At 36.1% G+C, this 16884-nt stretch overlaps 1 protein-coding gene across 8 annotated transcripts in view; it reads left to right on the top strand.

Annotated features, from left to right (window-relative positions):
- ABLIM2 (actin binding LIM protein family member 2) overlaps positions 1-16884 on the top strand; it is a 147214-nt gene that overhangs the window by 85472 nt on the left and 44858 nt on the right. For 6 of the 8 annotated variants that reach the window (XM_082759280.1, XM_082759285.1, XM_082759284.1 and 3 more), the window contains exons 7-10: positions 3628-3715; positions 7030-7088; positions 10299-10376; positions 14951-15097. In XM_082759280.1, the coding sequence (XP_082615406.1) occupies positions 3628-3715; positions 7030-7088; positions 10299-10376; positions 14951-15097 (372 nt within the window). The remainder of the gene's footprint in view (positions 1-3627; positions 3716-7029; positions 7089-10298; positions 10377-14950; positions 15098-16884) is intronic. The other 2 variants (XM_082759286.1, XM_082759283.1) reach the window with 1 other exon arrangement.

Below are 16884 nucleotides of genomic sequence, written 5' to 3'. Positions count from 1 at the left end.
CATCAAGGTCAGGGTAAAGCATAGCATTATTAATCCAAACTGTTGATTCATCATCTTCCAGCTGTCCATATACAGTTCGCTCAGGGTTCCTGTGAACACAAAGGAAAATAAAATATGCTCGGTTGTACTCAACCGGCAGGGTTAGAAAGAGGGTGAAATAGCAATCTTTGATTTCCCATGCATAGAAATATTTGGGAGTAGTTAGCACTATTACTACTGTTAGATACACAGAGGGCTTTCACTATCTCTGCCATGTTTGGAACTGCGGCAGTCAAAGGTGTAGTGTTAGCATTTAACTGTCTGTAATCCACTGTAAAACGCCATTGCCTGGTTGGTTTCTTTACTGGCCACACCAGTGAATTGTAAGGTGAATGGGTCCTTTTAATAATGTCTCTTTTTTCCAATTCTGTTACCACCCAGTCAATCCCCATAAGTGCTGCTGCTGACAACAGATATTGCCGATCATTAATGATTTTAGCAGGGGATAAGGGTATGGATGTTTGTAACAGGCTCAGTCTCACAGTGCCTGAATCCCTTTGATGTGTCGCGAAACTCCACACAGTTCCATCAGGGAGCTTCCACATACAACCATGCAGTATGTCAAATCCTAAAATATTAGTATATGCAGCACCAACTAATACTTCTATCCTGGTTAATTTTTGTTCCTCTGGCAACCAGAGTGAAATTTTTGCAGTGGGGCATTGTTTTTCCACACCATTGATTCCCGTGAATTTAACCCTGTGTTGACCACCCCTGCTCAGGGTTTGTGTTATGCTCAGGGTTTGTGCTGTCTCATGTGTAATTACTGACATTTGGGTCCTGGTATCAATAAGAAAATTTACCAATATTTCTGGGGGGTTCAACAGAAATGGCAATGATAGGGTCAGAGTGTTCATTAGAGAGCCATTGAATTGCTAATACCCGCTGAGCAGGGTGGCTCACTGCCCTCCCCGGGGATAAGAGTTTTTTTGCCGACACCACAACTCACTCCATTCCCTATTAGGTTTGAATCTCTCTTTGAATTTGGGGTATCTGGGATTTTGAGTGTGGATTCGGTGGACCTGCCGAGTGGTCTTGGGATTTAATACTGGATGAATTAATCCAGCCCATTCGGTGTCCGTACTTATCTATGTCTTGTACCAATTCACTCCAGGTGGGAATAGGGTAGTTAGGATTTTGCCTACAACCACTATCATCATACTTCAGGCATTTACACCACAATGGTTTCAAAAATAAGAACAAGTTTTCAGGTGTGCATGAACTTTACATTGGTTAAGTTTGATCAAGTTGATCTAGTGGAAGGTGTTCCTGCCCATGGCAGGAGGCCTGGAACTATATGATCTTTAAGACCCCTTCCAACTCAAATCATTCTATGATTCTGTGGTTCTATGAAGTAGAAACAAGATTTTTTAACCTAAATTATGCTCCCATATTTCAAACTGCAAATGGCAAAATAGCCCCTAGACCTAGATAATGTTCTTCAGCATAAAAACCTCTGGAGGCTTTGACATTCATTTAGTGAAAAAGATTGACAAGCCATCTCTGTAGTAATAGTGTAAAATTTCTAGCTTAACAGAAGGTACAGTGCTTTGGGAGCATATTTAGATGGTGAAGATAGTGGGACAGTACTAGTAATTTGTTAAACGTACACAGAATTCTAGTAGCCCTTTCAACCTCCTCCAGGTTAACAGGCAACATAGTCTACATTTGCATATTTTTACTTCATTGAGAACTTCTGTTGGAGTCAGACTCAGCTTTAGAATTACTTGGTCTCCTGTGGTGTTTTTTTTTTTGTTGTTGTTGTTGTTTTGTGTGTGTGTGTTTTTTTTTTTCATAATGGAAGCCACATTGACCTCAAAAACCATGAGCCATTCTGAATAATGCAGGGTCAAAGAGGACAAGATCTGGCTTTTGTTTCCATAGGGGTTTTGAAGAGCAAGGGCTGCTTGGAGCATATGCAAGAGCTGGCTTTGGGTTGTTGAACCTAACAGGAATCTGTTATATGTAGAGACCACATGAGTTGTGGGTGAGAACTGTGCATAGAGGGTTGTATACCTGAAAGGAGGGTGTAGTAGGGACAAAGTGAGGCTATTTTCAGTGGTATCTGATGCTAGGACAAGAGGCAATGGGCACAAACAGGAACACAAGACGTTCCCTCTAAACATCAGAAAGTATTCACTGTACAGGTGACCAAGCACTGGCATGAGGTGCCCACAGAGTTTGTGGAGTCTCCCTGTTTGGAGATATTCAAAAGCTACCTGGACACAGGCCTGAGCAACCTGCTCTTGGTGACCATGCTTAAACATGGGAGCTGGACCAGTTGACCTTCAGAGGTCTCTTCCAACCTAAACCATTCTATTGTCATGTGTATGTGTACACACATACACATAGGGATATATTCACATAGGGAGAATGTTTCACAGTTCATTGTTTTAACATTTCTGTTTTGTGAGTGTCATCTGAAAGATGGTGTCGGGGGTATGTTTGGGGAGATGGGAAAGTAAGGGATGTCACTTGCCCACTTTGCTTACTTGGAAGAGCACAACTCCCTGGATGCTGTTTTTGTCACTGGCTCATTGCCTTGGATTGCTGCTGTCCTTGCAAACAGGAACCAGAGCTAACAAGGTTTCCCACAGTTGACCATAGAACTGAATTTTGGCCAAAAAGTTAACAAAGCTACCAAGCTTTTTTTGGCAAAAAAGTTACCAAGCTACCAAAAAGTGTGCTGCATAAATCTCTTGTTCCTGTTTTGTTGTTGTTGTTGTTGTTTTTTTTTTTTTTTTTTTTTTTTGTGGGTGTGTGTGTGGTTTTTTTCTTTTCTTTTTTCTTTCTTTTGTTCTGTGTCCCCTCTTGAAAAACACACTGAAGTAAGTGGTGAAACAGTTGAAATTAATGGGGTTGTAAAATAACTGGAAATTGAAACTTATGAAAATTGATTACCTACTAAACTTTTCTAAGCAATTTTCTGTTCTCATTCCAATAAATGAAAACAGTGGTATTAAATTACAAAGATTACTTGGCAAAACTCCTGGTTTATCTGTGTGAGGAAGTTAGTGCATAGTATCTGGAAGTGTAAGCTCTGGATCAACTCTCATGGATCAACTTCAGTACCTGTTACCTGCAAGACACTTCACTTTCAAAGCAGATACAAACATTCGTTGCACAAGATGGTTCTTGATAAGCATTAAGAGTGTAGGGGGGTTGTGAGGAGCATACAGTGAATTGCAAATCCATGCTCAATCCATGACCTCCCACCTGCCTTGTGCAGGTAAATCCTAAGCTACCTTGCATTTGGTGCAAAGTATGATTATTCACAGGAAAAAGTGTTCTCTATATTGAAGTGTTTCTGTTTCATAAATTCACAAACCTAACTAGTGCATGTTAACTTTTATTTATTTTTATTTATTTATTTATTTTAGGGAAAACCACAATTTCATTTTATGAAGTGTCTGTAACCAAAAATCAAAAATAAGCATTGAGACTTTAGAAGACTGTTGAACTAATTAACTCTATTAACTAATTTACTGTAATTAAACATTCTAGATTGTGAAGAAAGCCCTTCTCATAATGAAGCTACAAAACCGGTCAGTATACTTACTCAATTGTACATTTTTTTTTCCCAAACAGGCGGGAGAAAAACATTATCACCCAACTTGCGCACGATGTGTCAGGTGCAGTCAGATGTTTGCAGAAGGAGAAGAAATGTATCTTCAAGGTAAAAACAAACAAACAAAAAAAAACAAGCAAGCAAACAACAACAACAAAAACAAACAAACAAACAACAACAACAAAAAAACAACAGTTATATTAGGCAGCATGCTCACATGGCTGAGCTGTATTGTGCATATTCTTCATAACTACCAAAGAAAGTGGAGAATGCAACATGTAGGCTGAGGAAAAGCAAAAGCAACAGCAGGAAAACTTATTTATTCTTATTCACTGTTACTTCTCTCTTGATTTAAATCACAGGGCAAGTGGCAATCACAGGAAGAATGAGTGGTAGCAGGTTGTTTTTTTTTCATGCAGATGGAAGTGCTTGACAGTGAAGATTATGAACCTTTCCATTTACTAGAAAATGTGACTTTTCTGCAGTGATAAGACTTCCACATAAAAGTTAACATACATGCAGGACAGTAGGTTTCTTAAAGCTACCATTGAAGATGTAACACCAATTCTGCACCCACTGTTCATTTACATACAAGGAGAAAGCCTATAGAACCTTACCTGAATTCTTAGTCAGGCCTGACATTCTCAGGGTAACCTCTGAGAATGGTGATGATGATGCCATGGATCTGAAGCCTATACCAGACAGTGCCTGTACTGGAGACAGCCAGGAGCTTGCACAGAAGAAATTCAGTGTTTCTTGTCAGGGAATTTCAGCGGTAATAGGAAAGACTTGGTCTGTAATTTATTCAATAATAATAATAATAATAAACATAGATATAAGCTAAAATCTGCATTTCAGAAGTAGCAAATTTTGGCTGTACTAAATTGATCAAAGAGAAAAGCTGTGTACACAGTTAAATAGAGGGTCAGTCACCAGAGAAAATGAAGGCTTTTGCCTGCATTTTTGACAGGGCCTATGTTTTCGAAACAAAATAGAGAAGAGAAGCTCAGTAGGATGTGGGAACTGCAAGGTTGGTGTATTATTCCAAAATCACATCCTTGCCCATTGCATTACAACTTATGCAATTGTCCACAGTTTTCTAGAAGTGTACTTAGAAATCATTCTTTAAGCTGGAAAAGTTTGACTTTAAAACAAAACAGTGGTCTCAGTAAGATCTAATTATAATTTAGTATGTTATTCAAAATTACAATTTTATTGTCACTTTGGTTTACAACAAGAACTATCTCGTTAAAGGACATAATGATCCTTGTCTGTGCTCATGCATTCTCTCTCAGGAGCCAGAAAATGCTGTGGTTTTTCCAATTGCAAAGTAGCTTAGCAATGCTAAAATCCCCTGGGAAATCAATACTTTTAAAAAAAGATACCAAACTGCAGATTTGTTTCTAGATTTCAAACCATCTGAAATTGCCTTGCAGTGAATCTTTTTAAGTTTAGTTTGTTGTAAGGATTGATATTAATTTCTGTCCAGATTTACAGTTCAATAGCTAAAAAACTATGCTCTTGTCCTACTAACTTAGACCCATCTTACTCACTTTATTTCCTGATACATGAAACATTCCTACCAACTTGTTATCATACACTTTATTACTTCATGTAAAAAGGAGTTTCCGTTAGAAACTTAAATGAAAAACTTAACTTTGTTAAGTGTTAACTTTGTGAAAGATCTGTGATTAGTTATTTGAACTGCCTGACCTGATGAGTTAGATAATTAAAAAAATCCTAGGGGTTTATAACATGTTCTTTGTCTTCTTAATAAACACACATAAAGTTCCCTTAAGAACTTTAAGCATGTGCCTTAGCAGAAATTGAGTCTTCAGTAGATCCAGCAGATGACTTTTGGGTGAAATGACTTTTTGTTCTATATGAAAAGTTCCCTAGCCTATTTCATGTGACCACAGACAGGAGTAAGTAATTCAAAAAAATTGATCTAATTACTATTTAGAACCACTTGGAAGATTTACATCAAATTATGTGCCATTTGAGACAAACTCTTTCAGTTGGTGAGCTCAGACCCATTCATAATTGGAGCATAAATTAGCACTGAATTTGAAGGTGCTATAAAACCATTTTTTAGTGGTTCAGTCACTAGAAAACTTCAGTAACTTATTAAACTTAATTTATCCAGTCTGGACTTGCAGATAATCTTTTACTGTTTGAGTCTGGGTTCATCTGGATTATTCTTGTGAATTGAATTCTGATGATCTCCATCTGTCTTCTGGGAAATAGACTTTCTGTTTCTATCTTGTTTCCAAAATCTACTGGTGAAACTGCTATCAAACTATCTGCTGGAAAATTATCAAACTGCTGTGAAAACAAAGCATTTCCTATAAATCCTCTTGGTGCTCTCCACCCAGTCTAAACACTAAACCTTTATAACAGAAATTCTCAACTTCCCAGTTACTCAGAAAGAACTTGTAGTGCACTGATATTATTTATATGTGTGGAGAAATGCTTTAGCTTGTGTCTTGTCCTATGTCAGCCTGACATAAACATAACAGTTCCTTTTTGCTATTAAAATTTGAATGTAATTCTTTATTTTAAATAAGTACACATATTCCACTCCTCTGAACATTGAACACAACGAGTACTGAATGTTATGTTGAACTCTTAAAAGATTTTTTTTTCTTTCTGACAAATTCAAAATCATTAAGTTTCTTTTTCAGACTTCTGTTGACTTACATCTCTGGAGTTTGTAGTCCTCTATTCAACACATATATACAGTATAGAATTGGTTCATTTGTGTATTTTCTGTTTCTTGAGGGTGAACATTCCCCTAAATTAAAGAAGTTCTTTAATATTTAATTTATATGACACAAACACATAGTGCAAGGTCAGTACAATGAAGAATTTAGGAAAAAAAAAAAAAAAAGACTGGATTTTCAGCTAGTTTTAAATGCCACAGTGACATTCCATTCCATCACTAGGTTCTCCTTAATATGACCTGGGCCAACCTATTACAAGAATAGAGAACAGGAAATTCTGAGTACGTATAAGGAAATACAAAATTACCATGAGAGTGGAAAATGTTGTCCAGGAGTACTGTGGATCTCCATCCTTGGAGATGGTCAGAACCCAACTGGCCACAGCCCTGAGCTGCTTTCTGAAATGTGACCTGCTGTGAACAGGTCAGGCTGGAGGAGTTCCAGAGATCCCATATAATGCCTCTTAGGACACAGGTTTTGATGTTAATTTCACTTATTGAAGTCCATGTAGCTTTCTAAAATGCACCAAGTCTTTAAAATGTATGTGGCCAGTTTTACTGATACTGAGCTGTTGTCATTTTTTAGCTTTGAAACTATCCACAAAATTGTGATGGCAGTCAAATCAGTTAGCATGCTGTATTTTATAAAAGCCTCTTATTTGATAACTTAATTAAGCAAAACTTTAAACTTACTCTCCAGGTACATCCATCTGGCATCCAGTTTGTAGACAAGCTGCCAAGGCTGAAGAAAAAAACAAGGTAAAAATACCTTATTTTTACACTTTTTACATTTTATTCCCTATCCTTTTTTTTTTTTTTTTTTTTTTTTTTTTTTTTTTGAGTAGGTGTAGAGGGAAAGATTTGGATTTTTTTATTAAAATTAGTGAATTTTAAACTTTAATGACAGAAATCTAGTTGGTTAAAGTAGTGGTTTTTATTCTGCTTTTACTGGTGATTAAAGGAGAATCCTGACTTAAGAGTTATATATATATATAAGCTGAATAGGAAAAAATATGAAAATATAAAGAAATCAAGTTATTTTTTAACTTGTCTGATTATGATGTAATCAGTGCATGACCTTTTCTCTTTTTATGTGGCTCAGCATTTAAAAGATCAGAGGAGGTTCACTTAATTTGTTTTTACCAAAAAAAAAAAAAAAAGTACCAATTCTCCTTGGAATTTCTTTTTTATTGTTTGTAAAATGTTGGCAAGCCAGCCACAACTTAATTTAATCTCTGGCTTGAAGTACCTCCTTAAGTTGGATGATTTGTGCATCTGTCTGTGTGCAAAGGGAAGAGGGGGTTGTTCTGGCAACTTTAATAATTACAAGGTTAGCAGATGAATAAGCTGCCCTTAGGAAATGAAGAATTAATCTGTAGCTGGGGAAATGATCTCTCTGAAGTGGTGGGACTGAGATGCAGCTATCTCATTTAATGCAGAGGCCAACTGTGGAGCTTTTCGGTTCTGCTTTTCTCTGATGCTCCAAGTGGTATCCTTGGTATCCTGTTCAAAAAAGCCTTGCTTTGATTCATGAAGGCTTGGACACAAGTCACATGGGACAAGTCAGAACAGGAGGCAGCAACTATAAAAAGAGTGTTTACAAATCTGGTGTGTTAGCAAGTACAACTTTGACTAAATTACAGTTTTGAAAAAATCTTTTTTGGGCCTTACCCTGAAGGATCTTGGCTGTAGCTTTTGTACCCATGTGTTAGGAAGTGATTGCTCTGGTATTCTGTGGCGGGCTCTGAATACCAAGTAAGTAGTGTTTCAGTATTAAAAAAAAAAAAAAAGAAGTATATTGTCAAAATATTTCAGTTTAATAAGTGCTGCTGATTCAGTCTAATAGCATTACGCAGCTTCTATTATCAGGCTTCCTAAGGATATTATTCTGACTGAGTAACTGAAATTGCAGGACTGAAACCCAATGTACTTTATTGAAAGCGTAGTAGTCCTTTTTTTGTCTCCTTCAAAGACAAACAGTGGATACTATTGTACTGGGTTCATACTGGCGGTCTCTACCCCACCAAGGAAAAGAAAGTATGCTTGTAATATATTGTGTAGAGGCTGACACATGTCATTCATGACACATATCACCTGAGTGCTGGGAGTCTGCCCCTTCCGCAGCAGAGAAAGATAACTGAATCTGAAAGTCAGTGGGAGGCTTGCCTAAGTACAAATAAAAAACAGAATGAAACTCAAATAATTTTTCCAAGCCTAGTCATTTTTCCTTTTCTTTGGGGTTTTCCTGATTTGTTTTGTTTTGTTTTTCTTTTTTTCCTCATCATTATATTCATTAATTAAACAAACAAACAAACAAGAAATAAGAAGAAGAAAGGATGCTTTTTCAAATTGAGTACTAAGGGACTTTTCAGCATATCTAGTACAGCTGGGAATAGGATATACTGGTTGAGCAATCTTCTGGTCAATCTGTGAAGAGTATTGTTTTTAAAAAGTCATCTCTCTATGTATTTATACCAATATAAGCACAGTATGTAACTAAAGTAGGTAAAAAAGGTAGGAAGAGTAAGTAACAGCACACTACAAAACTTTGGAGATGGAGTGGAAGGGATGAAGAAGTGAAAAAGTGTGACAGCAAAAAGAAAAATTTGGGGAGTATGAGTAAACAGAAGAGATAAAGCTGGTAATGGCAGAAGAAGTCAAAGTTCATCAAAGTGATGAAGAATATATAGATATATTTGTATGATTTATAGAATTTTTACTTTTAGCCATTCTTTCTTGCTACTTCATAATTAAAGAGTTTTCTGTTCCATGTGAAAACATTTAATGATTACAAATAATGTTTCACCCCTATCTGTAAATGCTATGTTATTAAGTGATCATTGTTTCTCTACTTGGTAAGAGATTGCTGTGTTACATATTCATTTTATGGTTCTCTGTCAACAAATTGAATAATATGGGCATTTCCTCAGGTCGTGTTAGTACCTGCCATACAGACACTTCTGAGATAAGGTATATTTACATATTGCTTCTAAAAGCTAGCAAATATTTCAAGAAAAGACAAGTAGTAGGAAGGGTGCTACCTTGACCTGACAGCTTAATAATGCTAAAAGGTTTTGAGCAATTGTAACCTCCAGATAAGAATTGTCTGCATTTGGTGAAATAGGAAATCACAGTCATTCTTAAATGAATTCTCAAAAATTCTCAAATGGCAAAATTCATATTTTTTCCAATCAGGGCCAGTTTTCTCCATAGATGGGAAAAAATATTTTACAATACATTAACATATCTGGGTAAAAATAGGGTATAAAACTCTTAGTAAGATTTGTTTAAACTTCAGTTAAGAATGTCAGATCTATTCACTCATTGTTAGTATCATTGTTTCTCACAACCTTTTGTTATTTATCAGTAATTATATCTTTCATCGTAAAGGAATCTATCAAAAGCAATAATGATCTGTCACTGAATGCCAGAATGATTGAAAACATAAAAAAAAAATAGCTGAATATTGAAACAAATCTCTTAAAATCAGAGAGGGCAAAGCTAAGCTATTGGTTATCTGATTCAGGATGTTCTGCAGGATATCATGCTGTTTGCTCTGAGTGAATGACACACTACCACGACACGTTCCAGTAGCAACGTGAATTGGTTTGACATTACAACCATAGAGTTGCAAATATAAGTAATATTGCAAACAAATCACCTTGTGACACCAGATGCAGTGCTTCTGTAATGTCTCTGATAGTGTCCAAAGGCTGTCCTGGCAGCCTAGGAATGCCCCAGGCCATTCTCTTCTGAAAGGAAGAGGGGAGAGCAAGTTGTATGTAAAATCATTTTGCATTTTCAAATTTATCAGTTGGATTAAGCACATTTTTTGCAAGTTTTTGATGTGCTTGTACATTTTTAGCTAAATATGATATGCCATTTTTAAGTGGTAAAAATTAAATTAAAAGAAATGTCTCTGACCTGTCTCCCTATTTCTTCTGTTTCACATCTCTTCTCCTGCCATAGGAAACAAGGACTTCCTCTGAGAGTATTATTTCTGTACCTGCTTCAAGTACATCAGGTTCCCCAAGCCGTGTGATCTATGTAAGTATTTTACTGTGAAATGAATTCTGTGAGATGTGGAAAAAAGCCCATGCTTCCTCCTACAGTTTAACATGTATGTAAAGTTAATGTCTCCAAACCACTATAGTTGGTGATTCCTCTAAAATGGAATTTACTTACTCATATTTAAAATGTTTGAATACTGCCTTTACCATAACAGACTTCTGGCGGTTTCTTGTTATTTTTTGTGGTGTATTTATAGCACTTACATTACTACCAGAACTGTTTTGTACCACAGCAAGCAAAATACCACAATACTTTCTAAAAAGAAAAGTTTAAGTAAACAGTACAGCCCACAGGTAGATTACAAGCTTAGATTTGAACACTATACGTCTAAATCAAGCCTTTGAGGCTGCCTCTGATTGCTTATGAAAACACTTGTGTATGATTGCAGGACTCAGGCCTCAACAAATTCCAGTCCCTAACCTCAGAGGACCTTTGATGTGTTTGTGGTCTAATAAGTGCTAGCTCTGGAAAGCTCAGAGAGTTTAAAATAACTGCACAAATATGATAAAAGCTTATGCTGAGTATTTTTTTCAGTACCAGGTGTACCTTAGTTGTAATAATTGCTGTAGATATTGTTCATGAGCAAAGTCTCAAAGCTACCACTTGGTAAGCAATAGGTGAAAAAAAATCCAGAATTGTGGCATCTGTATAAACATCTCTGTGAGGTCTTCAGTATTCTCAGGACTATTCTTTGTTCTTTCCAAGATTTCTTTGTCCTCAGACAGGTAAGTCATTGTCACTGAATAGTACTAGAGGGAATTGCTGGAGATGTGATTGACTGTCAAAGAGGTTGCTATGCTAAAGTTAAGGACTCTTATTTACTGCACAGACAAGTGAAACCGTGCCTTGAAGCCAACTTGTCTTCTTTCTTCAAATAGAAATAATTTTGAAAGCAATATACCCTTTATATGAGCTACTAGTGTAGGAATTGCCCCTTATCTGAAAGGCCATAAGTGCTTCTGAGTTCTCCTTCCAGTAAAACTCCATGCTTTTGCATACCAGGGTATATTCCCACTTAAAAAAATGTCATTGCCAAGACTGCTATGAAGACAGTTCATGGTGGTAAAAGACTATTATCACGTAAACATTTTCTTTGGCCAGATGGTCTCCATCTCTTCAGCCATGTGCTGCTCCATTGCTTTTACAAATCATAAGCATTCTTCTAAGATTTATGTACTTTTAATGATTTTTTTTTTTTTATTAGATGGTACTCTTTCTTGGTGTCTGTGATTATCACTTTAAATGTACTTCATAGGCTGTTAACAGTCAAGGACAAACCTCCATTTTATTTTTCTGCTTTTTTCAAAGGATATCATTAAGTTAGCACACAACTCTAATGCTTGTTACTGTAATATACTCCTTTAGAGGCATCTGGGGCTATGAAAGAATAAAGTTCTCAAGCAAATATGAGCCAATTACAAAAAAGAGATTTCCCAGAGGTGTGCAAGTTCTTGCTATATCTGTCTCATATATGACTGCTTAATTGTCAGAAAGCTGTGAGTTCAATTAAATCCAATTTCAGCTTTTAGGAACAGAAAACTAAGAAGAATCAAAAACATGTTTTTGGACTTATATGTTATCCAAATGATCCTTCGGCTATCTTTTGCATCTGTTTTTTATGACATACAGACATGCTCAAAATTTGTCTTGGGTGCTTTCATGACTGTTTTAGCCAAATCTATGCTGCCACTGAAAGGAAAGTCCTTCTTACACATGGTCCTGTTCCTCTCCAGCCCTGTCCTCCTGTCTCCTCTTTGGTGCTAGTTGGTACACAGAGATACGATCAGTCAGATTTGAGACTATCTTCAGCTAGAAAATAACCCAGGAAAAGCTTTTATTATTATTATTATTAGAAAATAACCCATGAAAAAGACACAGTTGTCTACCAAATTTATAATGCTAACAGAGGTGAGGGAAGGCAGAGCAGAGTGTAAAGCACATGCACAACAGGCACCATCAGCAATAACATGCATGTGTGTAATTAAAATAATTACTGAAACTGTATCTTAACAGCTGTTGAACTCTTTGAAGAACTGTGTTTGACAAAAGAGCGTTTTGAGAAACAGTTAAAACTTAGGAACCATGATTCTGTGGTACTTATTCTTTCGAAGGCATCAAGTCTGAGTGACATGATTGTTCTGAACCATCTCAGGGGTGATGTGCTTCTGGGTTGTGGTTTACTGGTCAGCTAGGGAAAGATTAAGAAAGCATGTTTTAACTAAACCTGAGTGTGGTTCATGCAGACCATTTACTAAAGCTGTATATCTTTTTTTTTTTTTCTTTTCTTGGTAATAGACTGTGGCGTCTTCTTGCACTGAGAGAGGGCATAGACTAAATCCCTTTGAAGTTAACAGTCATCTTTTCATTAATTTCAGAGATGACTGGGCTGAAATTTACAGACTGAAATTTACTCCAGTGTAGACATTCCTTCAGAGTCACTGAATACCACTTAAAAATCAATAAAATCAATAAATTTCTAAGTCATGCCATTAAATAGAGCTTGAATAGAAGTCTTTATTTACACTTAGCTAAATTCTAAAGATATTTAGGAGCTTTATCCCTACAAAGATATATCTAACCAGATAAATATATATCTAACCAGGTTTAGTTTAGGTTACAAAGATGTGTTGTACATTCTTATACTGGGAATATAAATCACATTATATTTTCATACAGAAACATATTTGCTATTATACAATTGTAGAAGTACATAGTCCAAATGAAAAAGATACTCTAAACTTAAAACTTGTTTTTAACAGAATCCAAAATACTAGATTATTGAAGAAATGGAATAAAGCCTCTTAGCTGTAATTTGAGTCATCTCTAGAATATTTAAATTCCACTCAAGTATTTGAAAGTAGGTAAAAATAAAATAGAAAATGTAGGCTGAATGCTTGCAGAATGGAGTGTTTAGAAAGCAACTGTATCTCTAAGGCATTTTTTCATCCAAATTTGCTTACATTTGGATATTTAGAGTGACAGGAATTTTGTAAGTAGGTAAGTTTTACTCTTGATATTTTGGAAGTTTTGTGGGAGGATCCAACATTGCACTTCTACACAGAGAGACAGGGGATAAAATTACTGTAATTCACATATTCCCAATTTTGAACTTTTTTGTTTTCTCTAGAATAATCTGCACAACCTGAATACCTTTAAAAAGAAATTATCACAGCCTCCCTGATCTTCCTTGTAAGCTACAATTCTGCCCATTTTTTTCCTGGAAGAGACCTGCCAGATAGGCTTCTGATCTTTGAATGACCTGTCCCTGCATTAGAGGTTGCCACCTCTTCATTCCATTTTCTTAGTTAAGAAGAATCTTCTTCCTTTCCATGTTGCTAATGTATGTACAATTCATACATTATTTTAGGGAAAGGGATAAATGAAAGTTGTCATGCCAAACTTCTATATTTATAATTAATCTAAATCTTTCTAATTTTTCTGTATTTATAATTAATCTAAAAGAAAACTTTCCTGAAAAATCTGTTGAACTTTTATTATCTCATAGTAAGAAAAGAGATAATCACTGCACACATAAATCTTGGATACTTTCATATCTTTTGCGTTTGGAAAGCATTATCGCAGTTTTACAGCTGATTGTACTGAGAACAGTGAGTTCTCAGAGACAAGCGTGATTCAGTCATCATTTTGCTGCCAGCAAAGAACTTATCATTCCGTAAAGCCTGAGGTAGGAACTAGACAATTTTGCTTCCCATTTCTCTCCTCTCAGCGTGGCTGGCTTGTCATCATATCTACAAGCCTAGTACATACATGCTGGATACAGTTTTACTGCAAGCTACCATTATCCTAAGGATAATCTGTGAAAATGTGGCTTTTGATAATCATGCTTTTGGAATAAGGATAGCAAGAGGAGGATGAAGAGTGAAACAGCTGGGAAAGAGCAAGCTTTTTTCTTCTGTTGGTTGTGTGAGTCTCCTGAAAGTATATGAGCTTTATTTAAGTGGCATCTGTGATTTTCCAACTAATCCACCACAGTGCAAATCCATCATCTGCTGGTTTGTGATCTGTAATTAAGGACTACTTAGAAATAGTCAGGAAAGGAGGTGAAGTTGTGGGATACAGCTGAATGGAAAAAATTAAAGACCTGACTAATGTTTGTCAGCGTCTGGAGAGTATATGTTGGAAATACACATTTGATTATTCACTACTGCTTGTGGTAGGGGAACCCTGCACACCAAAACCACTTTAAAATGAAGGGTGTTTTGCTTGAGAAAGACTTCAATATCTGTCCCACATGTCTCTTTGTGCAGCTAACAGTAAGCGGGATATTACCAAGGGAACTGGAATTGTGCCATGCTACTCCTGTTAGCTAAATGTGATTGAAAAAGAAAAGGAGAAAGCACCAGTATATAATAAGAAAGCAATAGTAATATTTAGTGTTGTGTAGTAAATATAAGATACTTATATTTGCACAAAGAAAAAGCCTATTATTATGATGATGACTTTTCTATCTATATATATCTGTCCTTTTCTGATTGTATCCTGATCATATTCTTTCTTATTCTCACTGCTTTCTTTCCTCCTTTTCTTAGGCAAAGCTTGGAGATGAAATTCTTGACTACAGGGATTTGGCTGCTCTTCCTAAAAATAAAGCCATCTATAACATTGACCGCCCAGATATGATCTCCTATTCTCCATATATCAGTTACTCTTCAGATGACAGGCATAGTTACGGGGAGGTACTGAAACATGGGTATTTTTTTTAATACAAATTTGAGATTTTAATGTGCATCATTAAAATTTGCTGAACACTAAAATGTGCAGAATTAAAAAAATACATATCTTTTATAACTTCAATTAGTTGAGTCATGTCATCCATTCACCCACAACGCATTTTAGCCTTCTAAAAATACAAGTGAGGCTTTCATTTCACTTTTTAGCTCATGGAAATTAAAGAATTGCTTTCTGTGATCATTTTTTAAACAGATGACATGTAATTAAAATATGTTTTTCTATGAGAGGAGTTCTACATGCATGTGGTAGGAAACATGAGCCATTGCTAATTATAATGCAAAAATCAGAAGCAAAGCCAAATGTCTTTCATGATATTTTTTTTAAGTGTACTATGTTATTTTGGTAGCACAACAATGGTATCACTTTGCTATGCACAAATTTCTTTCAACTGTCCCTTACTAAAGTTCATCCTCATGTCACACATGCATTTCAATCTATTCATATGCAGAGCTAATGTTAGACAATTTGTGGTAATGAAATCTAATTTAACATAATCTTATTAATTCTGATTCTTTCTTCTTCCTTTTTATTTTTTTTTTTTTTGTGAAGCATATTTGTATATAACTCCTGTCATACAAGTTTGTTTTTCTTCCCTAATCATATCTTCCTTTTGTTTCAATTTCTAATTTATTTTATAATTTTAGATGCTTTTTGCAAGTTAAAGCTCTCAGGTATAGTAGGTATGTTAATAAGTTATATGCTGTCTAGAATGGAAGTCTTTTTTTCTCTATAGGTGTAAATGGATGGATAGAAATAAGTACTAGAAATAATAGTAGTACTATTTATAATAGCCGCAGTCTTGCTATCACCATTGCCTTTTATGCTTAATCAGTACCACTGAAGTCTCCAGTGCTACTCTCAGGCAAAGTGCAGTACATATTAGTTCTTGCAGACTCACTTCCAAATCCTCCCCATACAATGCTGAACCACAGTAGCTCCATTATAACGAGTGCTAAAAGAATTAAGGTTATATCTGGTAAAGAGTTTAAATGGTATTTAATGGTTTCTGAATTCATAAAACTGGAAGCTGCTGCCTCACCCTGAACCTATGCAGTGTAAACACTTCCTTTCTATGTCAAAATTTGTGGGTGCTGTTAATGTTTGTGTCCTTCCTCAACTGCCCATTCACATCTGACCTTTCAGAGGTGACATCTAGATTTGACAGAGGTGCATATGCTCTGCAACTTTCTGCCCTGCTCCTCTGAAGACTCAGTCATTGCACATGTGTCAAGGAGATGGTTATAAAAGCATCTCACCTACCAAAAATATATGCTGCTGCTGGAGGGAGTTTCTCCCATCCACTTTCAGCAGATCCTTGGCCACTTGCTGCAGTTTCAGTCCTTTGCCAGAGTAGGTGTCTGTGTGGCTGAGCTAGGTACGAGGCTTTGTCTGGACCCCTGGTGTGATCTGACCCCCATGGTTTTCACTCAAAATCTGGAGCTGCCACAGGTGGGACAGCCACTCAGAGGTGCAGTGAAACTGACTGATTTGGTGGTAGCCCATTTTTGGCTGGGATTCAGTGCCTGCAAACTTTGGAAACCTCAGCACTGAAATTTTAGGAGTGGGTTAGAAGGCAATTGCAGCTGAGCTCTTAAAATAAATAAAATAAATTAAAATAAATTAAAAAAAAAAAAAAAAAAAAAGCAAAGAGGGTATTGCTGCTTTTAGTGTATAGCTAAGTGGTTATCCTGCTATAGTAAAAGTTTATTGGGACAGCTGGAGTCATTGCTCT

Source organism: Aythya marila (genome assembly GCF_965140915.1).
Source record: "Aythya marila genome assembly, chromosome: 4".
Lineage (NCBI taxonomy): Eukaryota > Metazoa > Chordata > Aves > Anseriformes > Anatidae > Aythya > Aythya marila.
This window is presented reverse-complemented; position numbering and strand designations above follow the sequence as displayed.